Genomic DNA, 24,333 nt, shown 5'->3' with positions numbered 1-24,333 from the left:
TGACTTAGCTGGTGGATTGCTTGCCTAGCATGCATGAAGACCAGGGTTCAATTCCTCAGCACCACATAAATAGAAAAGGGTGGAAGTGGCGCTGTGGCTCAAGCAGTAGAGCACTAGCCTTGAGCAAAAAGAAGCTCAGGGAGAGTGTTTAGGCCCCGAGTCCACGCCCCAGGACTGACCAAAAAAAAAGTAAGTATGATATTCCTTTAAAAAAATCCTTGTGGGGGCTGGGAATATGGCCTAGTCACAAGAGTGCTTGCTTCGTATACACGAAGCACTGGGTTCGATTCCCCAGCACCACATATACAGAAAACTGCCAAAAGTTGCTCTGTGGCTCAAGTAGCAGAGTGCTAGCCTTGAGCAAAAAGAAGCCAGGGACAGTGCTCAGTCCTGAGCACCCAGGACTGGCCAAAAAACAAAACAAAACACTTTGTTTGGAGCAGATGTTAAAAAAAAAACCTTTATTTCAAACCTATGATGTAATACTTGTAAAAAATATCATGGGGAGAACTCACTTGCACTGTCAGAGGGAGGTACATGTAAAAATATCATGTGGAGAATTCACTTGCACTGTCAGAAGGGAGGGACATGACATGCAGGCCCGTCTGAATCAGGGGATTTATTTCAGGATCTCCATAAACTTTTGATGTCCAGTAAAGATACAATCACACAACCTAACACAAACCAAATCTTGTCCACCACATTTTTGTATAAAGTTTTATTAACAAAGCCATCCTCACAGTTGCCTTCACATTGCAAAGCAGAGTTGAGTAGCTGCAGTGGCGTCCATCTGGCCTGCAAAGGGGAACTATTTACTCTCTGGCCTGTGAGAAACTTTGCTGATGTTAATGTCTATGCATGCAGGAAGTCCGCAAAGTAATTTGTGACATAGCTTTATTTTGTACAGACCTTAGAAACCTCCCATTCGTGTGTGTGTGTGTGTGTGTGTGTGTGTGCGTGTGTACAATTAATAAGGCTCTAACTGTGTTCCTATTACTCATGTGGAAACTGTGAAGTAGCTACATGAGGCCAGTAGCTAGGCTGGGCATTGTGCCAGGCACAGCAGCTGGTGGTGGTCAGTTACTTTCCAAGCTTCTTGGTTGATCATTATGTTTGCAAGAAATTGAAGCAGTGGCAGATACACTTGGAGATACAATTTAAAACTCTGTTCTTGACTGAAAAGTAACTGGCAATGTCTAACATGTAACAGCTTGTCCTTGTGAATAAGGAGTAAGATTGTTTTGCTATTGTGATGCCAAATTAAGAGAAATTCAAAACTCATCACCAATCACCAAACAAGTACAACTTCAATTATCTCTATCTACTATATATATATACACATATATGTATACATGCACATAATGTATACATTAATACACACATGCCAATGTGTTAGTGTCTGAAACTTACTAAGTATCACTTTTATACTAATAAAACACACTTTTCTGTTTTGTATCTAAAATTTGTTTGGGAAATGGGTTTTGTTGCTCAAGAAAAAACTTGGTTTATTCTGTACCTGTAAAACACAATCAGAAAATAACTGCTTTAGTCTTACTACCAAATTGAACACTTTTCCCTGCTCTGCTCAGCCAATGACATTACTCGACCATTGTTTTTTCTGCCTCCTGCACACATTGCTTCAAGATTTCTCACCTTTAAGTTCCCCATGGCCCAGCCGACCAAGACGTCCGATGACAACTCTCCAGGGTAGAGATGTCATTTGGACAATCCCAATACACCACTCCCATAACTTCTGCAGTCCAATCTTCCGGGCAGACACTTTGCTCTTCCGTGACCTAATGAGAAGAAGTGAGGAAGCAGTCCCTCCATGAATCACAGCTACCACTCACTCAGTGAGACAAATAACATTCAAAGAGCATGCACACACATGGGTCTCCATTGCATTTAGATAGGAGGGTTACAGAGTCCCATGTGGAGGAAAGGGTAGCATCAGTTTACACACACCACAAGCATCAAGGGCCTCTCACCTGTTCGGTAAAGCAATATTTACAATGCAGGTCTCTAATAACTCCCCATGGAGGTCAGTGCAGGAAGCCAAGAGCCAGCGCTGGTCATGAGATAGACAGTAGCCCACAAAGAGCACATTGTATTTCTGGCTTGCTTCACCAAGGGTCTCTCCCTGCTCAGTCTGCTTCTCTTTGATTGGGGCCAATATAAAAGGGGGGGAGTAAAGCTGGATTGGGCTGGGCCGCTGAAATCAAAAGGAAAAGCAAAATCAACACAAAGCATCCAACTTAAGTGTTTATAATAGGACCCAAAACAACACTGAGGGGAACCAATAGAGAGAGATTAAAAAGCAGGGTCCCAACCATGTCCACCCTCCAGTGTTTATATAAATACTAGTGACAAACACAGATAACAAAAAGAGGGCCAAGGGCTAGGAACACTGGCTCTCCTCTGCAATCCCAGCCATTCTGGAGGCAGAGATTGGGAGGATGACCCAGCTTAAAAAAAGAAAAAAGTTAGTGAAACCTTCATCTCAAAACAATATAATGTGCATGGTAGCACCTTTGATCCCAGCAATGCAGAAGACCCTAAGTAGGAAGACTTCTGGTAGGAAGACCCTACCAGAAAAATAACTAAAATAAAGAAAAGGGCTGAGGGCATGGATCAAGTGGTACAGCAGCTAGCAAGTACAAGGCCCTGAGTTTCAAGCCTTAGTACACCTAAATAAAATAAATACAACTTAATTGATGTAAGCTAGGAAATCCAATGAACCCAATGTTTGCTTATTAAAATTTATTGTTTTAGAAAAAATAAACCTGTTTAGGCCAATTTCATTAGACATTAGAAAAGCAGAAACTGAAGCCACAATGGAATAACGCTATAAACATCCATCAGAATACATAAAGTAACAGCAGAAAATCCATTCTGGTGAGAACATAGAGTTACTAGAACTTTCCAATACTGCTTGTAGTATAATATCTTTGGAAGAGTATTTGACAATATTGGCTTAATCTGAACACACACACACACACACACACACACACACACACACACACACACACACACACACACACAAACTACATACCCACATTTCCCCCCAAACAGATACAAGTGCATTCATACTAGTATTAACCATAACAGTTCCAAGTTGAAAATAGCCTCCATTTTAATTAGTAAAGAGGACAGTAAATTGTGATAGTCACACAATCTGAATATTAAACAAGCAATTAAGGAGTGACTCCCTACTGACATGAAGAAGGTCACGTTGGTACAAGTCTGAAAGGGGCATTTTAGGGGTATCTGAAGACTGCCCACAGTTTTGTCAAAAACAGAAAGTATATTTAACACCAGAGTAAATGTAGGTCATCAGTTGAGCAGCTTTCTTCCTTGGTACTAGAGGGAACTACAACCAAGTTCCAACAAACCTACTATCAACTACTTCCTTCACTTCTCACCTCCCTACTTTTACTTAGGAAAGCGTAAATGTTTTTTGTAGAGAAGCACATTGCCAACTACACTCTTCAGGAGCTAGTGTTTAGAAAAGGTCTCTTGAAGAGGTGTTTGCTGACTTCTGAGAATGGGTCATGGTCATCTTTCATGCAGTGAAGTGATGGGTCTGATTTTGGAAAGCTTTGAAAACTGTAAGCAATGCCCTGTACCACTTCTGTTTAAGATAAGATTATTAAAAATACAAGGAAAATGTAAAACTTTTGTTTGGCCATTTAAAGTTTCCTCTGAGGTACATTCACTGCCAGAAGCAGGTTCACGAAGATGGAAGGGAAAGGCATTCACATGTACACAGTAACACTGAGATGAATGAGCAAGCAGCGCTGGGGAGAGCATGAATGAGAAACCGAAGCATGCGAAAGAGTGGTAGACATACAACACTACTCTGTCAGGATAAAAACTAGAGCGCAATGGACAGAGTTTGCATTTTAGGATTCAAATGTCCAGAAAAATAAAGAACAAAGTAAATGTAGGCTGTTGCCTTAAATCCTACATCAGAAGAAAATAAGGAAGAGTTTATTGGCTTATTTTCTCAAAGTTGAGAGGAGGAGGATTAGAGAAACCTGCCAAGTCTTCTGTAAGAGCAGAAGATTGACCAAGCTACCAACCAATCTGGGAGTTAGAAAAACATGCTCATGGTTTTCATTTTAGTGCTTTAAAAGTACTCTTTTATCAAGTTTCTGCCCTCCAGTGCTGACCTCTGGGTTCTTGAGGGTCATCTCAATGCTGGCTGCAGGCCCAAATCCTGTGAGGGACTTAATGTGTATCTGTGTAGGCAGTGGCCGCCTGCACTGGCAATACACGGAAAATGCCATGGACTTCAAGTACTGGATGTAGACCACTTGCTCATCCTTCATTGTCTGCAGCATGTACTGGCAAGGCACAATCTAGAAACACAAACAATAATCATTTTTAAACCCCTCAAAATAGAGTGACAATGCCTTGTAAGACAGCTGGAAAATAAAATAGTATGCACTTCTTGAATGAGTGGTAAAAGAAAGCTTTAGCTTTAAAATATGTAAATGCCAAGTGGACTGTAATTAAATCCTGCTTCCAATGATGTAAAATTCAGTACTAGTAATTCTCAAGTTACTGTTACTATATGGCCTCAAAGTTGTAAAGGTACATTTGACTACATTCCTTGTGGGCACGATATACATAGAATACATAGGAATTACTGTGTAACCATTTCAAACACAGACTGCAAATGATGAGAAACCAACAACAATCTACTCTACTACTTTCACTGGAGAGACAGCAAAACAAGACCAAAATAGCCAAGGCATCCCTTTCAAGCTAGTTAAAGCTTGACATCATTCTACTATAAAGCTAGCAAAGGTACAGTGAAGACCAGTTTGCTCATCCACTGCCAAAAAGTAATGGACAGATGTATAATCTTTTTGGAAAGGAATTTGGTGATATGTGTAAGTAGCTATATTCGAGAAGCCACTTAGAAAACAACGTGAAAAAAAAGAAAGCACAAGCATAATTTTGTTCTGACTACTTATAGTAGTGAAAATGAGATGGCCACCTATACAGGAACAGGTACATATGAAAAATAGTCATTAAAAATGTTAATTGTGAGAATTTTAAGTAAAATGAAAAAGTATTCATGAATAACATTAACTAGAAAAGACCAAGATTGGGCTGGGAATATGACCTAGTGGTAAAGTGCTCACCTTGTATACATGAAGCCCTGGGTTCGATTCCTCAGCACCACATATACAGAAAAGGCTGGAAGTGGAGCTGTGGCTCAAGTGGTAGAGTGCTAGCCTTGAGCAAAAAGAAGCCAGGGACACTGCTCAGGCCCTGAGTCCAGGCCCCAGGACGGGAAAGAAAGAAAAAAAGAAAGAAAGAAAGAAAGAAAGAAAGAGAGAGAGAGAGAGAGAGAGAGAGGAAGGAGGGAGGGAGGGAGGGAGGGAGGGAGGGAGGGAGGGAGGGAAGGAGGGAGGGAGGGAAGGAAGGAAGGAAGGAAGGAAGGAAGGAAGGAAGGAAGGAAGGAAGGAAGGAAGGAAGGAAGGAAGGAAGGAAGGAAGGAAGGAAGGAAGGAAGGAAGGAAGGAAGAAAGGAAAGGAAAGGAAAGGAAAAGAAAGAGAAAGAGAGAAAGAAGCCAGGGACAGTGCTCAGGCCGAGTCCATGCCCCAGGACTGGCAACAAAAACAAAACAAATAAAAGACCAAGATTTATATCTAAATTAACAATCCTGATCACATAAAAATGGACAAAAATGCTAGAAATACACCAAAATGGAAATACTGACTCTAAAAAGGCCCAATTATAAATGTGTCTTTTTCCTTTTAAACTTATATATTCTCCCAATTTAAAAAAGAAAAAAACACCACATGAACCTGTATTAACTTTCCTAACAACAACTAATGTAAAGAATAAACTTGCAAAGATTAACCTGGAGAATGAAAGAGTTTCTCATATGCTCGGGTAAATTATCCAGCATTTCTGTATAGCAGCGCATCAAGCTCAACAGCCAAAAGTTTCCAGATGTAGAGTCTTCCTCTGCAGTGTACGTGAACGGATCCACCATGTAAATGACGACAGCTGGAGGGTAGGCTTGGCTGTCTGCGGAGTCCGGCTCCGTGGGAATTCCTATTCTCTCCCTTTCGGTAACACTGCAGAGAGAGTCATTTGTAAGGTGCCCAAAATAAGTGTCAATGCCACAGAACAAGTCATTCCTAGACCATGCTGACTGCCTGGATGATGACTCCAGATTCAATGGGACAGGTTGTTTCACACACACCGAGTTAGCCAGGCCAGATGGGAAATAACAATATACATCCATCATTCCTAATTCAAAAAACTGACATAAAGCACAAAAAAACCTGGATTTGGAATTTCAGGTTTTCAGATGAGGAATTCTCAGTCAAAAGAGCACATGCAAACATTTCAAAATTCAAAAATGGCCAAAATCTGAAACACTTCAGGTCACAAGCATTTCAGAAGAAGGGATACTCAGCCTGCATAGTCCTCTAAAAAGGGAGATTTCTTTTTTCAACTCCTCTTTATTTTCTGTGGTAATACTGTACAAAGAGGTTATATAACAAGTAAACAGTAAGTTAATATGCTTCATAGTAAGTTTTTCAGTTAGAATAAGTTACAAGCCTCCAATTTCTTACTGTAGCTACAGATTGACAGTTGTCACAAAGAAGAGAAACAAAGCATTCTACTGGAGCTAGAGATTTATGAGGTTGCAGGGGGGAAGAGAGAGGTCCAATCAGAAGCCACTTCTCTGGCTCAATGAAGTAACATACCTGTCTTGTCCATCCTGGTAGGGCTGGGTGGAGCTCTGCCCCTGTTCAGGGTCTCCGCCACAGGCAATGTTCCCTTGTGTTCTATCCATAGAGCCACCCCCACTGCTGGGGTTCTGCCCTCCCACACCACTGCTGAAGCCTGAAGACGAGGTAGTGCTCATCTGGTTAATCCCAGGGGCAGAGGCAGCGGAGGAGACGGGAGGCCCAGAGGAGCCAGCTGAGGAAGTACTTGCTGCAGGGTTTGCAGAGTTGCTGTTAGAGGTGGGATTGAATGCACTGCCAGCTGGGGGAGCTGCTGAGCCTGAATTTGGAGCTAAAGGCCCAGCAGTCCCAGGCATAGCTTGTCCCTGGGCTGCTGCTGGTGGAGGCTGGTACTTGGGTGGTGTCAACAGGCTGCTGTCAAGTTGCAGAGTAGCTAAGTAAGGTGCTGTAAGAGTCCATGCAGACAACCATCTTTAGTGAGCTCAGCAGTGTCAGAGAGAGTCAGAAATTCAGAATAAGCACTTTAAAAAAATGATGCTTTCAGGATGCAACATTGATCATGATACCTTAAACTCAGCACACTGTATATATGCTTATATATTTTGCCAACATTGATACACACAGAAAGCAGCTATTATACATCCTGGATGAGAGCCAGACACAGTGGCTTACACCGGTCATCCTAGCTACCTAGGAGGTAGAGATCGGGAGGATTATGGTTTAAAGTTAGACTGGGCAAAAAACTCATGGGCCTGCATTTTGAACAATATAAAGCTGAATTAATGACACACACCTGCTGAGTACAGTAGCTACTTGGAAGGCAAAAATCTGGAGATCACAATTTGGCACCAGCCCAAGGAAAAAGAAGGTCACAATACTTCATCTCAATGAATGGCTGGGCACAGCAGAGGGTGCCTGGTGGTGCCTGTCTTGTCATTCCCAGAGATACCAGGAAGTGCAAATAGAAGGATCACAGCCCAGGCCAGACAGATCATAAGACAAGATCCTACCTCAAAAATAACCAATGCAAAAAGGGCCTAGAGGCGTGGCTCAACTGGTAGAGCCTAGCAAGATCTAGGTCATGAGTTCAATCACTAGGACCACCAATATTAATAATAATAACAAAAACAGTAATAGCAGCAATAACCAAAACAAAAAGTACTAGGAATGTAGCTCAGATGGTAGAGCACCTGCCTTTCAAGTGTATAGACCTGAGTTCAAAAATACTGTACCACCAAATTTTAAAAAGAGGCTTACTTGAAAAGAAATAGAAAATTAATCACTTCTAATATTTCCTTTCAAACAGATTCTATATGCATTTACTGAAAAATGAAAAACCATGTACTTCACAGCCATCACAATGCCTTTTGTTCAAATGGCTTCATAAGCTCATGGCTTTCTTGCATATTATTAGCAGGTTAATTAATACCAAGTTGTGATGCTGCGTTTTCAAAATATGGTGTTAATAGGTATAACCTCTCTAAGCAACTTTATGCAGTTTTTAAAGACTATATAACCACATATAATTAAGATTTCACTATCTAGAACACGACTAAGACTTAGGTACAAAAATGGAATGCTTACCTAACTTGAAAGGAAAGAAATACAATGTTGCACTCATATAGGAGAGAAAGGATTTACTATGTTTACTCCCAAATTCTACTTTGTTATTTACCTAGGTGATGGCGGCAAACTTGCGCATAAAGTTTGAGTCTGGAATGATTGTCATTCTCCTCTCCACTCCAGGGCTGGTTGAACCACTCGCTCACAAGTTCATCTGTCAGCTTCTGGGCCACAGTCTTCCCCACACGCATGATTCCATCGCGCAGCACTTTGCAGATGGGCTTATGCTGCCCAAGCTTACACATCTGAGACCACAAACAAGATGGTTACTGACCAGAGCCCCCTCATTCCATTCTTGCTACCTTCTGCCAACCCAGGCAGGAAAGTCCATGAGAGTCTTATCTCCAATAAACTACTCAAAAAGAGGCTGTAAGTGGCACTATGGCTCAAGTGGTAGAGCATTCATCTTGAGCAAAGAAAAAGCTATGGGACAGCACCCAGGCCCAGAGTTCAAAGCTCCAGGGCCAGCAAAAAAATAAAAATAAAGTAAAATGCTTATCATGTGCCTAACACAGTTATATACATTCATACAGATATTAACTTCAACTAACCTTGCTAAATATGAAGATATTCAATGTATAAGTGACAAAGACCTTTATGGATTTTATATACTTGCAGAAGGAATAGAACATTCTTTAAAGACAGATGAGTCTAACTTTTCAAAACTAACAGGAATTTATACAGTAAAGATAAAAGATTATCTATGTGGTGCTTATATCTGGCTATTACTTTTTTATCTGAATCAAAATTTTAGTATAAAGATCAATTTAGTGCTAAATCACAATAGGCATATGATTCATTGTACATCTTTTAGTTCCAAATTTTTTTAGCTAAACTATTTTCCATTTTCAGGTACTCTTGCCCCTCTACCTACTCCCCAAAATAAACCAAAAGAGCAGGCATGCTTTATGTGAAGTTCAGCTACATAGTGACCACTTTCCCTCATGAGTAATACTTAGAAACTCTGAGCTCAGAATTGGGGAAACAGTGGGCAGAATTTTCAGACATGTAAGTCGGTTACAGGGATGACTTATTAATCTAATAAAATACATATCTACAAGAGGAAAACAGTTCATTTCCAGAAAAATCTCTTTGAGTTAACTCACTTCCATCTGCAAGTGTTCTTGGAGACCTAGTTTCAACAGACAAGCTTGTTCTTTCAAACTCAGTCCAGTCAGGAGCACAGTGGTGCCCTCATAAAAAGGGTGCTCTCACCTCGTACACAGCACTCAAGTCCCTGAAGAAAGTTTTGGCTCCTTCGAGCAAGGCCTCATTTTCAGGACACACCACAATGTAGGCGACATCACGGCGGCCCCCATATGGGTCAAGCAGCAGCCTCTCCCAGAAGGGCAAGGAGAATGGTGAGACGGTCAGGAAGTCCTTGTCATAGCCCACCAGCAGAGTAGGGATGGGCAGCGGCTCAGGGGACTCTTCTGAACCTAAAACAGCAGCAGCATTAGGAAGGCACCTCACGGCCTGCTGTTTACAACCAAGGCACTGTACAAGCCCTTGGTGCAACCACTCCCAATCTTGCCATGTGAAATGTCACAAACTACTGATACCACACTCTGCAAAGTATTTCCCAGATCATCTATTTACACGGTCCCTGGAGAAGACCCTTAATTAAATGAATCAGAACTCGCTTATAAAGGTTCCAAAGGATAAGAGTGCAAACTGGAACTCAGGAAAGCAGCACTACTTCATTTCTTTTCAGAGCAGCATTCTGATGGTGACTACAGAAACATCAGTCAGAGCCACAGCTGAGAACAGGGAAGGTGAGAGTAACTGTTAATAGTTACGCCTGCCAGGGACTATTTTCCTCACTCAGATTATCCCAAGAATGTTTAGAAAACTTGACTCCGAAAATAACCTTAAGGAAATAAAAACTCAGGAAACAATAGTAATAATAAGGGAAAATGTTCCATTTCATCAGTGAAGCAAGGCCTTGGTTGTCAGCAAAGAGAAGCTTAGAGGCATGGGACTCTACCGTAGGTTCCACGTCCTGCCATCTTATGGAATTGCTGCCAGGTTAGTGGCCCCTGGACGTGCTGGATGTTCTCCCAGGTCCTGCCCGTGCGCTTCTTCTGGATGGCATCTTGGAGAAAGGGCTGCAGAGACAAAAGCATGCGCACCACATCCTGGGAGGAGAGCATGCTGATGTCCAGCACTGGAAGAGACAAGACAGTAGAGAGGACATGTCATCATCTTGCATCTGTGTTAACTTACAACACACATTCTGAGCTGCAGTAGAGTCTAGGATTCTTGATCTAGAAGTTAAAGGATCTTCTTCCCAGTTAGAAAACAACTGAAAACTTGGTAATATAAATAAATAAAAGGGAAATGAGTTGGTACATACAAGAGAGTTTAACTAAAAAAATGGTTTGACAAGAGGGAAATTTGTTTTCAAGGTTTTCCTAAGAGCTCTGCAAAAGTTCCTTGATTATCATATTACTTTCACTTACAAATAAAAGTGCTTTGGTTACATGGTGAGTCGGGGCAAAAGAAATAGAAGCTTAAAAAAAGCTTTTTGAATGCTCTTAATATCAAGTATTTTCCCACCAAATAAGGAATGTATAAGGAGGAAAAGTAATACTCAAGACAGCCTGAAGCATATGGAAACAAGGCAGAACCATGACAGGATCTAGTCATCTTGAGCACACACAAAGGGAGGGGCTGGCTGTGTAGGTAAATATTCCTTCTTCCAACAGCCACCCTGGGACAGGTTGTTAACCTCTAGAAAGTGTACATGTGTGAGTGTGTGTGTGTGTGTGTGTGTGTGTGTGTGTGTGTGTCTCTGGGTGGAAAGCCCATAACACGTAACACATTCTCAAAAGGTCCATGGAAACAGACTTGAAGTGATATGCTATGAATCTGCCTGACTGGGCTCCTGGAGACCTTTCCTCACACCGGCTTTTCTAGATGATTAAGAAAAAGACATGGAGAAACATGTGAGAGATGTCTACCAAGTAAATCTGAGACACAGGTGCCCAAGGATTTTTAAGACCCTTACAGATGTGCTCCTAACGAGATACAACATGGCTTCTATTAACCTGTACTGGTGATCCCTAGAATTTTTTTTTTCAACTTTGGGGACAAAACTCCAAAAAATTGTACAAATGTAGGTTTGTATCAGCCTGGGGCTAAGCTCTGTGTTCCTGCATAAAGCTCTACTTGGGGAGCTGCAGGCAGCTATCCCACAGGTACTTCTCCCTCAACTAAAGTGTTGCTAATCACCTTTTATTTTCAGGCTGGGTTCTTTGTTTTATATGTGTGTGTGTCTGTGTGTGTACACACACACGTAACCAATAAAAAAAAAAACAATGAAATTGTTTCTCTCTAACTCTGCCACTACCAAAAGTGGAAAACAAGAGGATTACAACTTTCTGAAAAATAAAACTGCAAGTATTTCTGGTAAGTTCTATTCCTATACATACAAAATAGCAGGCACCTCATTCATTTACAGTAATATTTGCTACTTTTAAGCATGTTCATATTTTTTCAGATTTGCTCTCCTGTAAGTGCAGTTCCTCACAGGGCAAGTTGATACCACTGATGCATGCAGACAGCTTTTCTATCCCATGACAGCCAGACAATCCAGAGAAAGGAACCACTCAAGCTGATCCTCCACAGTTTTCTTTAGGAGAAAAGAAGGTCTCTTTACTTCAACTACTCATTCAGAAGACACTAAGGACCTGCCAAGCACAGAACATTGTCTGACACTAAGCAGTTATAAAACCGAAGATAACCCTTTAACACTTCCTTAGGAGTCTTAACCTCCTTGTTACTGGATGACCTCTGCACAATGAACATACTTTTATCATTCCCCTTTTTAGTCTAATTTAAGATATGCCTATTACTCTCTCCTCAGCAAGAACTAGGAGTTGAGGAAGGAAGAGTCAGTGCTTATCCCCACACTGCTGTACTCTAGAGGATGGGACTAGCCCATCCTCACCTGTACTGTTTCGAGTGATGACCACCTTCTCTCTTTAGAACACAGGTTCTCATTTCTTCCTAAGACAGGCCCCACTCAGCTTCATCCTTCCTTCTATGCGCCCTTCACAGACCCCTTTCTCTCCCTGTTCACATTCCACTCAGCTCTGCCCTGGCTTATTGCACACATCCTTTCCTCCTCAGTGAGCTCTGGGTGCTGGAATTACCAATCACATGACAAATACTTATCTTCTGAGCTCCAGGCCCAGTCTCTACCCAGAGGTCTCAAAAGGCATCTTAAAAACTCCATTTATGATCTTTCTCCCCAGACTATGTCTTCCTCACAGCTGCAGATCTATGAATGATAACACTGTCTACTCAAGGACACAAGTTACAAACTGGGATCTTTAATCATCTCATAACACTTCAAAGCACCTCTACAATGTGTCCACTATCTTTCCAGATTAATTTCTAACCAATATCAGAATCTTGTTCCCCCCTCCCATCACACAAATAGGATGTTCTCACATTTTCCTAAAACCCATCATTACACTCTGAAGACCTGACTCCACCATGTCTCAAGGGCTCTTTACGACTCAGTTCCTGCTAACTCCTAACCTTCCTTCAGTCCGCTGAGGGTACAACTTCAATCTAACACTGGGCCTTCACACTAATCTCGCCTGTCTGGGACACATGATCTACTTTCTCATCTTCCTCAGTGAGAAGATCTCTGGGCAAATGCTACCACTCTTTCAATGGAGTCGTTCCTGACCTTGTGTGCAAGGCATACTCTCATCTCTTACAATGCTTTGTTTCAATGAGCTGACCCATGTAACTGATTAATGTCCAACTGTTCATTTTCCCACATAAATTAGAGAGCTCATGAAGGCAGGTGCCTCCTCTCAGTTACCATTTATCTCTGAGGATACATCACAGTGGAGGCAAGGCACCCTTAAGAGTCAACCCCCCAAGGTTTTTGTTACCTGGAGTTTTTTTGTTTTTTTTTTTTTTGTTTTTTTTTTTTGCCAGTCCTGGGGCTTGGTCTCAGGGTCTGAGCACTGTCCCTGGCTTCTTTTTGCTCAAGGCTAGCATTCTGCCACTTGAGCCACAGCGCCACTTCTGGCCATTTTCTGTATATGTGGTGCTGGGGAATCGAACCCAGGGCTTCATGTATACGAGGTGAGCACTCTTGCCACTAGGCCATATCCCCAGCCCCACCTGGAGTTTTTTATCTCCCCCACTGCCACAGTGCTGGGGATTGTACTCTGTGCCTCATGTAAGCCAAATAGCGATGATCCCAGTCCACTTGGAGCACTAATGCTAGAGCACCCTGGGATATACTCCAGGAACCTCAACACTGTAGTGACACAACCCACTGGGAAACCAGAGAAAGCGAAAATGTCTAGTGAACAGTCAGTCTCAAGAAAGTGATTTTATGGAGACCTGGCCTTAAAGAACGGATGGATGTAGGCAACAGGGTATGGAAACTACCAGTTTACACAGTCATGATGACTTTGAGATAGAGGAGCCATAAATTGCCAATAAGAGTTGTCTACTTGTGATTAATGCAAGAGGAAATTTTCACAAAACAATTATTCTTCTCAAGAGGTGTTTCAATAGAAAATATTTCCTCATTCCTTACAGCTAGGATGAAATCAATGGAGTCCTCACTTTGGTGACTTTTGTTTTTGAAGACATGAAAATTAACATTTTTGTCACACGATAAAGAAAACCTTCAGTTGTCATCACACCAAGATAATTAAAAATGTGTATCTGCTTTCTGGGCCACTTACCATTGCTATGAGGCCATGAGTGCACAGTGGCGCTTCTCACCAGAGCTTCGTCTATTTTTCCACCTGTGAGATTATCCACATACTGCCGCCCCTGCTCCAGGGCATTAAAGCATTCTGTCCAGTAGTCATTATTATCTGCCTGCACCCGGTCATAACTCCAGCTCACACAGGGAATTGTTTGGCGACTGTTAGAGGAAATGTAGTCCAGGAAGCTCAGAGAAGCAAAAGGTTGTGTGTGCTGATTCTGCAGGAGGAGGAGAAGGCTTATGGGTGGCTCCAGAGACTTCCTAGCTCCCTCCATCTGAGGAAGAAAGGTGGACTGACACATCATTAAGCGCCTCTCCGCAGCTTGGCCAATGTCAGAATTCTTCCCAAAAATATCCAACTCATCTTCAAGGAAGAGTCCCGAATTATAGCCAAGTTTGCGGTTCATGATGGCACTAAACCCACAGGTGCAGCGGTACTGGTCCTCATTGGAAGAATCTGGGATGTAAAGCCCAACATCTGCCCCTTTGATGTTCATGTTGCAGGCACAGATGCAACAACTGTCAAAGTTCCGGTCCTTAAAAATATTCATCACAGAATCTGAGAGAATCAGGGTGACATACAGACTATGGGCTTCAGGAATTGGCTGCATGGTGGCAGGCTCCACAGAGTTAAGGGGCCGCGTGGTAGAGGGGGTTGAGGCTGGTGAGCCCTGATCAGTGCTGTCATATTTAACAGACCCTTGACCACTGGCAGTGCCCCCACCTCTGGGAGTTCTTGGAGTCCTGGGGGTTCTCGGTGTGGGAACAGAGAAACGAGGTGTTGCTGGAGATGGGAGGACTCCTGCTCCACTGTTGCTGGCTGGGGCAGCGCTGTTCAGTGTCACTGGTGTGTTCATCTGTGGTGTGTTCAGATAGTCTGGATCTGCTAGGCTCCCAACACTAGGCACATTACTGCAAGAGAGAGAAGGCATCATCACATAAGGATGAGCAGCAGGTCCAGATGCCAGAGCCTACACATCACCCCAACCCCTACTGCACATTATTCATCATTTGGTTCATTTATTAAAAAAAAAAAAAAAAAGCTGGGTGTCTTACAGGCTACTCAGAAGGCTGAGATCTGAGAATCCCAGTTCAAAGCTAGTCAAGGCAGAAACGTCCATGACATGCATATTTATCCCCAATTACTCAGCAAAAAGCTGAAACTGGAGGCATGACTCAAGATGTAGTGCATGAGCCATGAGTAAAAGGCTGAGCAAGAGCTCAAGGCTCTCAAGTTCAGTCCCCATTATCCCCTCCCTTAAAAAGGGGGGGAAGACTACAAAGCAGTCGGTGAAGTACACAGAAAACCAAGACAAGAAGAATTCCACAGTACACTTGCTTTCTACATATTTCACATGTAAATCATCCTCATATCAATCTTTTGAAGAAAACCAATATTTCTGTAAGAATACATAACAATGGGTTTACTAAATCTGAGTTTATAAAGTTGTAACTACTAACTGGAATTCAGGCACATGACCCTGGATGCTAAATTAGCTAGAGGACTACAGGATGGAAATTCCATCTAACTTGCAATTATGTTTTTGTTATTTTTGAACCTGAAACTCTGCCAGTATATTTGCTTCCAGAGTCTCGATCTATATATGATACCGGAATAGTTATAATCAAATACATATGAAAATTTAATGCTTTTCTAACTTTCCAGTTGCAACCCTTTCTAGACTCACATTTTCGTTGTAATAAGTGACCAGGAGGGGATTCTAGCCCCTTGCCAGTGCTGCACTTAATTACCAGAAATACTGCACATGCCATAACAGGCTTCAGTAGTAATTAGGGAGGTGTGCATGCAGAAGGACAAATACTGTGTCTTGGTTTCTAGCTTCTTAAAAAACATATCTGTGGAGTGGTATGCACTCTTATTCCACCTCTTATTTTTAAATATGTTGTATATTACATATTGTAGAGCTATTTTTGTTTCCTAAGACTGACTAGACTGTCGATCTGTTTTCTCGTAAGCAGTAAAAATTTGGAAGAATAACCAAACAGCAAATAGTGTCTACAGCTGTTTTATTATAAGATACTTTCTTGATATACTTTTTGATGTACCTGTAAATAGCACACGAGCCTATTCTCTACACTTCTAAATCAAGTTTTTTTCAGTCTTGATTCTCCTACATACAAATACTATAGTTAAACTCATGTCCTTCCAATAAATGAAATATGTATTCATTCACAATGTAGAATAAAAACAATAAAGAAATGCTTTGTCAATGTTCTTGTGATTTTTAATCCCTTTACTACTAGCCTCAAAACCCAAATCATGCATTATAAAAACATTTCAAATCTGAGGCACAGTGGTATCCCTGACTATAAATTAAAATGATCCAAAAAATTTGGCTGACAATTACTATTGTCTCAGAACAAAACAGTAAGTGTGTAACAATGATCTTCACTCTAATTGGATTCCTTTCAAGTTTACCTATTCAACAAAACCCTGAAATATTTATGTAGTTCAGATTAGATAAATAACTATATAACTACTGTCTAAAAATGTAAATATTTAAATTGTCCCCTAGGTAGTAAGAATAGATTGATATAGTAATCTGTTTTTGCACATTTAATAAAACTGAGCTGAACATCAACCTTTTGTTAGAAAGCTGGATATTCAAGAATGAAACAGAAAAGTGCAACAGAAAAAGTGCAACAGAAAACTGACCATGGGCACACTGAGTGTGACAGAGAGGAAGTCTGGGGTTGTGGAGATGAGACCACAACAGTAGGACCATCTAGAACTATGATGGGCTTGAATTAAGTAGAACTCAAACTCAGACTTGGTCTCACTAGCTACCACACAAGGCCAGTGACTGCCACATTGGAAAGTTATTCACACTGCCCATCTAGAACACACAAAAAAATTCTTTGGATGGCAAAAGACAGATGTAATAGATGTAAAGAGTAACCATACATCATAAGCTATCATACAGTAACTATTACACAGGGGAAGCCTGTGGGAAGGTGAGAGACTAAACCTCTGGATGTGTTTCCTTAAGTTTCCTTCAGCGGCTGGGAATGCTGGCCTGATGCAGAGGACCTAAACTAAGTGAGTTAACTAGAGTACCTGTGGAGTGCAACAGCACCCCATGCCAGGCACTCACAGCACAGTGCTTCTGAGCACATTCCTTCCTACTGTTTATGCAGTTATTTTCATGACATCTCAATACGCCATTAGCTCTAGAGGCTTTCAAAAGTTCTGGGAGTGGGAAGAAGAACAGGATTATTCTTCAGATCATTAAATGTTACACAGGCAACTCTGAGAAGGCATGAATATAAATCCTATGACACTGTAGCCTGGCTCCCATGTCTAGGGTCTTCTCACTATGTTCCCATTAGTTTCTCACTATGTTATTGACTTCACATACACAAACATGAAGCTACATTAAAGTAAACTTCAACAAGATAGTTTATTAGGAAGTCACAAACATGTAGACCACAGAATGGACCTGTTCCACATGCACAGCAACAGTGTGCCAGGCTGCTGTTAGCCACACAGTGCTGACCTGGACCCAAATACAAGTTTGAGTACCTGGCTTCTTATTTTATAGCACTGTAATTATTTCATTACGAAAGTATTTATTCCAAAGAAAGCTGATTTTATGTTGGTGATATAAGTATTACTTTTCCAGACAGAAAGAAATCTGTCCAATATTCATGAACACCTCTTTTTTTATTCCTCAAATCATATCGCTACTCTGTTGCTGCTTTCTAACATGATGTGGGATCAGCAACAGAGAAATTTCCCTATATTGATATGGAATTTTAAGGTGCCGTTAGGTAATACACTGCAATGAGCACTTCATAAAACATTTCTCCCAAAATATGACCAACTCCAATCAATCTGTGGTAATCATGGATTTCACACTGGATGAATATGAGCACTACACTTCACTATACAAAAATCCTAATTTATGTAAAAAAAAAACCAAAAACTTCATTTAGAAACTATTACACAGATCAGGAGCACAAAAGCATGAATCAATCTAAGTCTCAAATGATGTCATTGTCACCACTTTTCACAAACATTTTCTTAGTCTGAAATATGGCCAGAAATGAGCAAAACCTCTGCACGTACTTGTAGCCATCTCTAACAAAAGTGGCTGCAGAGGGCAGGGGCAGTTGTTCAATTTTAGGAGGAATTGCCCACGAAGGCCGAAACAGACAGGCATCAGGTATCTTCAGAGGTAGCAGGCAATGGCTCGGCAACATCTTCAGTGGAGCAAACATGGAGGATCCCACAAACGGCTGAAAAGGCGGAGGTCTGTGCACATATGAAAAGTCCTGTGACAACAAAACAGCTAGTGTGAGTGCTGGCAGGCTATTCAAAACAGGCCACAGTTGCTCAAGGGTTCCATAAACACAGTCACAAGAACTACTGTGACATAAGTGTTTTTCTTATTGATAAGTTGAAAAATCACCACTGCCAAAATGGTTAGTCAAGACACTCTCATCAGTATGCCAAGTGGCATGCCTCATGCTCCAAGTCAAAAGATTGTTAGAAACTTTGTAGATATGACACATAGTGTCATTTTAAAAGTTGTACATGAGGGGTTGAACACAGGGCTCAGTTGGCAGAGTGCCAGTCATGAGCAAAAGCATCAGGTATGGAGTTCACATCCCAGTCTCCAAAAGAAAACAAAAACCAAAGGGCTGTATATATGAATCCACTTGGAAACCACTCTGCCTTGGAGACAAGAATACGCTGACAATTACCTTTACTTCCTCTGGCTTGGGACTTCCTAATCCATCTTCCACTTCCATTTTGAATTCTGGGAGGTGTGTGGAAACCATACTGACCGCAGGACTCTCCATCATGCCTAACGCTGTCACTGTCTCTGGAAGAATGCCATCTTTGTATGTCATCACAGGTGAAAAGGCAGGGTGCTGTTCCAAAGATGGAGGCGTAGGGAACATCCGCTGTAAATCTGCAACTGCTAAAAAAGAAAAACCTTTTAAAGGAAAACCTAAAAATATCCTAGTTCATAGTTAAGCACCCCACAGGGCTCCGCAAATAATGCTGACTGAATGTTCATATCAATTACATGATACAACACTAAGAATGAAAGCTTCTAAAACGATGGTCACAAGTAAAAAATGGTATTTTTCTGGGACTTTACTAGTAGTGTTTTATGATATGGTTTCACATAAACTAAGTGCACAAAATCTCTTATTACATTTATTTTTCTTTCAATAATTACTAAAAAAAAAAATCCAGAAGTGAATGAAGTAGAAACTGGAAGTGATCAGATGTAGTGGCATTAATTAAGAATTCTATCCCTGCCAGGTGCCATGGCTCACACCTGTAATCCTAGCTACTCAGGAGGCTGAGATCTGAGGATAGAGGTTCAAAGCCAGCCCAGGCTGGAAAGTCCGTGAGACTCTCATCTTCAATTAACTACCAATAAACAGGAAGTGGCACTGTGGCTAAAGTAGTAAAATGGTAACCTTGAGCTGAAGAGTTCAGGGACAGCCCCATGACCAACCCCTCCCCCCCCATAAACTAATCTATCCCTAAGCACTAATGGCTCATGTCTATATTTCTGGCTTAGATCTAAGGATCTCAGCTGGAAGCCAGCCTGGACAAAAAAGTCCATGAGACTCCTATGTCCAATTAACTACCAAAAAGTCAGAAATGGAAGTGGGCTCAAGTGGTAGAGTCCCAGCCTTGAGATAAAAAGTCAAGCAAGGGTACAAGGTCCAGGTTCAAGCTCTAATATAGTGTGTGTGGGGGAAACGAGGACATACACACACACACACACCCTTGTTTACAACAAGACACAAAATACTAAAAATAATAAAAAACTGAACCCAGGAGGTCTTTATGCCATCATTTTGGGAAAACAATTTTATACTTGTTCCAGACTGATATTAAAAGAAAAGTTTTTAATTAGAATAAACAATCCTACCTAGAATACAAAAATAGTTTTGGATATCAACCATGTATTTTAAGAAGAAAAAAAAAGTATTTTATTTAATAAGTACTCAGAGGCTATGTACAGGGCCCTGGATTCAATTTCAAGAAAAGGAGAAAGGGAAGAAGGGAAAGGAAAATGAAAAGGGGAAAGAGAAAAGGGAAAAAAAAACTTTCAATAGTAAACAGTTCACAATTTTTTTAAGTCACTTTTATATACCCTAAGTAATCACTAAAATTGGGTTTAAACAGTTTGGCCACTAGGGGGAAGTCCTGTCCAGCAAATCTATTAAGTTTAAATCAGCAACTTAGAATTATATTCAAGGTCCCCAGTTCCTATCCTATTGTCTTCAGTAACTACTGAACAAACTAAGAGCTGCCTTCTAGCTCTAATCAGAAATTAACATAGAACAACTAGCCAACATTCTGCCCTGTGCACCTAAGGCATAGCTGTATAAAGAAGGAAGAGCTGGCAGGAATGCACAGTCCAGGTGCCCTCGGCACAGTTCAGCTATGGTCAGGGCCTCAGAGCTGCCATCTAGTAGGGAAAACTTGGATAGACATGTAGTTCTCAAAGGTTTGCTTGTTTTTTTCTGTCTGAGACAGAGGAGGTTCCAATAACCTCAGCAGAAAGAAAGGTGAGAACCACTGGGTAATATCAAGTTCACCATGAATCCTAGCAAAACAATGCCATCTCCTGACTTTAGATGCTATCTGTAAAATAGAAAGGGGAACACCAAGAGGCAGGGTAGCACATTTCAACTATCACTTCTATTTACTGTCCATATTGCACACAAGATTTTACTAGTGCAAATGATGCATGCTGCTGCAAAGAAAAAAGAAATGCCCAAAGGTAACCAAGGCATATCCTTGCTATGGCAACATTCTACCTATAAGGAAGCAAGCCATTCCTAGAAATGAGGGATACAATAAAGAAAAAACCTGAGAGAATTCTTCGGCATGCTATGTAACTAATAGATCCTACAGTGGGAATGTAGCAGGGACCAGATCAATTTTTGTTTAAACATACAGCTAGATATAAATAGAGTTTACCTCCAACCTTTTCCCAAGACAAAAGAGCAGCTACTGTAAGATTTTAATATAAAATTCAAGTGTATTTTATATTATACTGTCTCAAAAAAATGCAAATTTCCTTAAGATCCTGAAATTGTGTAAAAATCTTCTAGTCAAAGTAATAAACAAAACATAGCCTTTTTTACTTACAAATATTCTATGATAAAATGTTTTATGAAAAAAAGGTCTCTATTAAATGAGCTTTTAAATTTGCTCTAGGAAATATGATGAGATCACTTGTACTTTGCTGCCCAACATCACTGCTGGTACTCTACATGCACACACAGTTATACATCTATGCCTGCAAAACTTCAGGGACTCTGTTCACCTTCACCAAGGTAAGACAAAACACACACACAAAAAATACATAGGTTCACTCTACAAAGAGCTCTTCACCATTTTTATTAACATATATTCCTGAGGAAGGCCATAACCTCTAATTTCAATTCCTCACCAGTAGAATGTTAGTAATAGCTACCTCACACTGAATGCTAAATGAGATAATGGACGCACAGAAACAAACATCTGAATGTGAAGTGATGAAGATGACACAAATTGAGTCTCCCCTCCCAATGATAAGGTTTGATTGGAAAAAAGTGGAACTGCTGTTCACTCACAGGGAATTTCTGAAAAGAGCTTTAAGATAATCAAAGGAATTGGCTTTACTCAAAGTTGGTAAGACAGAGAAATGAACTTTGTTCCTCCAAAATAGAGAAATATAGCTTGCAAGTTCCATTTTCTTCCTAGAAAGGGCTTAAAGTGAGAATAGGAAGTTACCAGAACAAACTGGAGGGAACACTCTTGCCCCTAGGGCCCATGACTTTCTGCTCTGCAAACCAATTTGAACGTTCCACTGTACCCTGGCTGGAACTCAGCAGGGATATTAATCATCTCCTGTTGTGAGCCAAGTTTGCTGATGCAGGAGTGAAGTCTTCCAATAGAGACTAAACCCCCTGATTTTTCAGCATGCCCTTCACCCTAGCACTCAGATAGGGCCGTGAAAATGGTGTTTTCAGAGAAGAAATGATATCACTGCAAAGCTTTCATGTCTTTCATTTTGCTTCCTCAAAGGCATGATTTCATAGACAAAACTTAACAAACAAGTGCTTAAACAAGATCCAAGAAAAACCTCTGCTGTTACTACCTGACTGCCTCCCTCCTTATTACACACATAACTAATAATTATGGCCATGTGCTCCCCAACCAGTATATATACTAGCCAAACAGGGCTACTGGAAATTCAAATCAGAAATCAAACAAATATATACTAATTCCAAAGAGTATCCACAAAAGGTAAAAGTACCTCAATCACTTTTCATACTTACTACACAGGTAAGGATTATGCTGAGTTCACACTCAAAGTTAATTTTTGTGTACATTCACCTTTTTAATATTGTTACTGGAAAACCTACATTGCATAGATGGTTCTCACTTGTGGCTCATCTTGTATTTCTAGTGAATATTGCTATTCTAGTCTTTAAATTTCTTAAGTCCAATAAAAGCATCTCTTGTCAGTCTACTTTGTCATTTGGAGGGCAGAAATCCTATGTGCACACCTTTTCTACAAAAACATATATCTCCAACAAAAAACAAACTTACATACATACTTTCTGTGGATACTGCTGGTACTAACACTTCTTTAATTGGCTCAGTACATGGGAAAAAGCTCATTCATTTGACCCCACAGGTATCTATTTCAGTACAACTTCTTTTCATCTGTGAAGTTCCATGTTAAAAAAATTCTGCAGCTCAGAGTAATAAAAAAAAAGTTTAATTAAATAAAAAAAACTACAGCAACTGGCTAGCTATCATTATTCATTTCCATCCATCTCACGCTTGAGAAAGCTTTGCATACTTTTTAAAGCTATGGATCCACTAAAGCTGTCAAAACCCAATCTCTGTATATGTCCCACTTCCACATTTGAGTAAATCAGCACTACATTTATAGGTTCATAAAACTTTTTCACTCATCCCTATGACACGGTGGTTTTTACCCTCAATTTGTTCTCATTACAGCTGAAGTTAATGAGAAGGTCCTAAAGAATAATTTGCAATAGAATTATGACTCTGCAGCAAAATATCCAGATAAGCTACCCTTGAATTTATTCTAAAGAATCATGCAGTTTTTAGGATGAAGAATATTCTGGAAGTATGTTTTCTCATCAGCGTGAAAAATAAAATATGTTGATCTCAAAAGGAAACAGTATGTATCTTGAAAGAACCAAGAGAGATAATACCAATAAACCTGTGTGAATTACATTTATGAAAACATTTCATGCAATATTTTACAATAAGCTATCACTCAGTCAATTTCACAATATGTTTTTCTACATATTTTGCTATAAACTGAAAAGAGTTAAGAATTCAAAATAACACAGTTTCTGAACATAATTGTCTTCTCAGAAATACTGTCTTTTATATAAGTTTTCATTCATAGTCAGAATTAGATCAAAAGAAAAGGAAAGAAATTTCAGATAGAGCAGCACTGAGTGTAAGATAAGAATGTTACATAAACAACAGAGACAGTGACCAAAACTCAGTGACTTCCTTCACGTACTTGGTGGGTAAGGAACAGCAGCTCTTCCATCCTTTCCAAGAGGCCGGTCTTCTGTCCCAATTGTAGGCATTTTTGATGAGCGCAGTGCAGGGGATACAGCCTAGGAACAGATAATTATCATTAAAACACAGTAACACTCAGGCAGGGCAGCAGTTCAAAATTTCAAAGTATGTGCTTACTGATACTAAAGAAAGGAGAAATGCTTTCTTTTACAGCATTCACCAAGTGAATATCCAAAATCACAGCAGACAGTACAACAAAGGAAATGGCTACTAGCTTTTCAAGTAAAAGAAACTGGGTGAGTAAAGGCAGATTTGTCCTATCAAAGCCATCTGCATGGACACAATGATGACATTAGAGCAATGCTTCCAGTAACCACCATCAGATGGTCTGGTTCCTTGCTTGGGGCAAGAAGCTAAAGTGGATCTCAAGCCCTACAAAACTATTATTTTTAATTTTTACCATACATTCTTTCACCTTCTTTGCCTATTTCAAAATAGCTTTATTTACAAAGTAAAATTCAAAAGAGATCAATTCTTTTTCTATGCAAGATTAGCTTCAAGAACACAAACTACAAAAAAAGTAAAAAATCTACAAATAGAATGCTTTTATAACATCATATAGATGAAATATGAAAATCAGTTCAGACATCTAAGATAAAATCTTAATCAACAATCTCCAAACT

At 40.4% G+C, this 24,333-nt stretch overlaps 1 protein-coding gene across 2 annotated transcripts in view; it reads right to left on the bottom strand.

Moving 5' to 3' along the window:
- Window positions 1–24,333, bottom strand: part of Med13l (mediator complex subunit 13L) — a 195,115-nt gene that overhangs the window by 12,317 nt on the left and 158,465 nt on the right. The window contains exons 14-25 of one of the 2 annotated variants that reach the window (XM_048342889.1): window positions 23,649–23,748; window positions 18,820–19,037; window positions 18,182–18,387; window positions 14,066–15,003; window positions 10,330–10,509; window positions 9,558–9,781; window positions 8,395–8,587; window positions 6,738–7,164; window positions 5,879–6,098; window positions 4,173–4,361; window positions 1,989–2,212; window positions 1,654–1,796 (exon numbers count right to left, since the gene is read on the bottom strand). In XM_048342889.1, the coding sequence (XP_048198846.1) occupies window positions 1,654–1,796; window positions 1,989–2,212; window positions 4,173–4,361; window positions 5,879–6,098; window positions 6,738–7,164; window positions 8,395–8,587; window positions 9,558–9,781; window positions 10,330–10,509; window positions 14,066–15,003; window positions 18,182–18,387; window positions 18,820–19,037; window positions 23,649–23,748 (3,262 nt within the window). Of the gene's footprint in view, window positions 1–1,653; window positions 1,797–1,988; window positions 2,213–4,172; window positions 4,362–5,878; window positions 6,099–6,737; window positions 7,165–8,394; window positions 8,588–9,557; window positions 9,782–10,329; window positions 10,510–14,065; window positions 15,004–18,181; window positions 18,388–18,819; window positions 19,041–23,648; window positions 23,749–24,333 lie in introns of both variants that reach the window. The other variant, XM_048342888.1, reaches the window with a different exon arrangement.

The sequence above is a fragment of the Perognathus longimembris genome, chromosome 3 (assembly GCF_023159225.1).
Source record: "Perognathus longimembris pacificus isolate PPM17 chromosome 3, ASM2315922v1, whole genome shotgun sequence".
NCBI lineage: Eukaryota > Metazoa > Chordata > Mammalia > Rodentia > Heteromyidae > Perognathus > Perognathus longimembris.
Note: the sequence above shows the minus strand (reverse complement) of the source record. Positions and strands in the feature narration are given on the sequence as shown.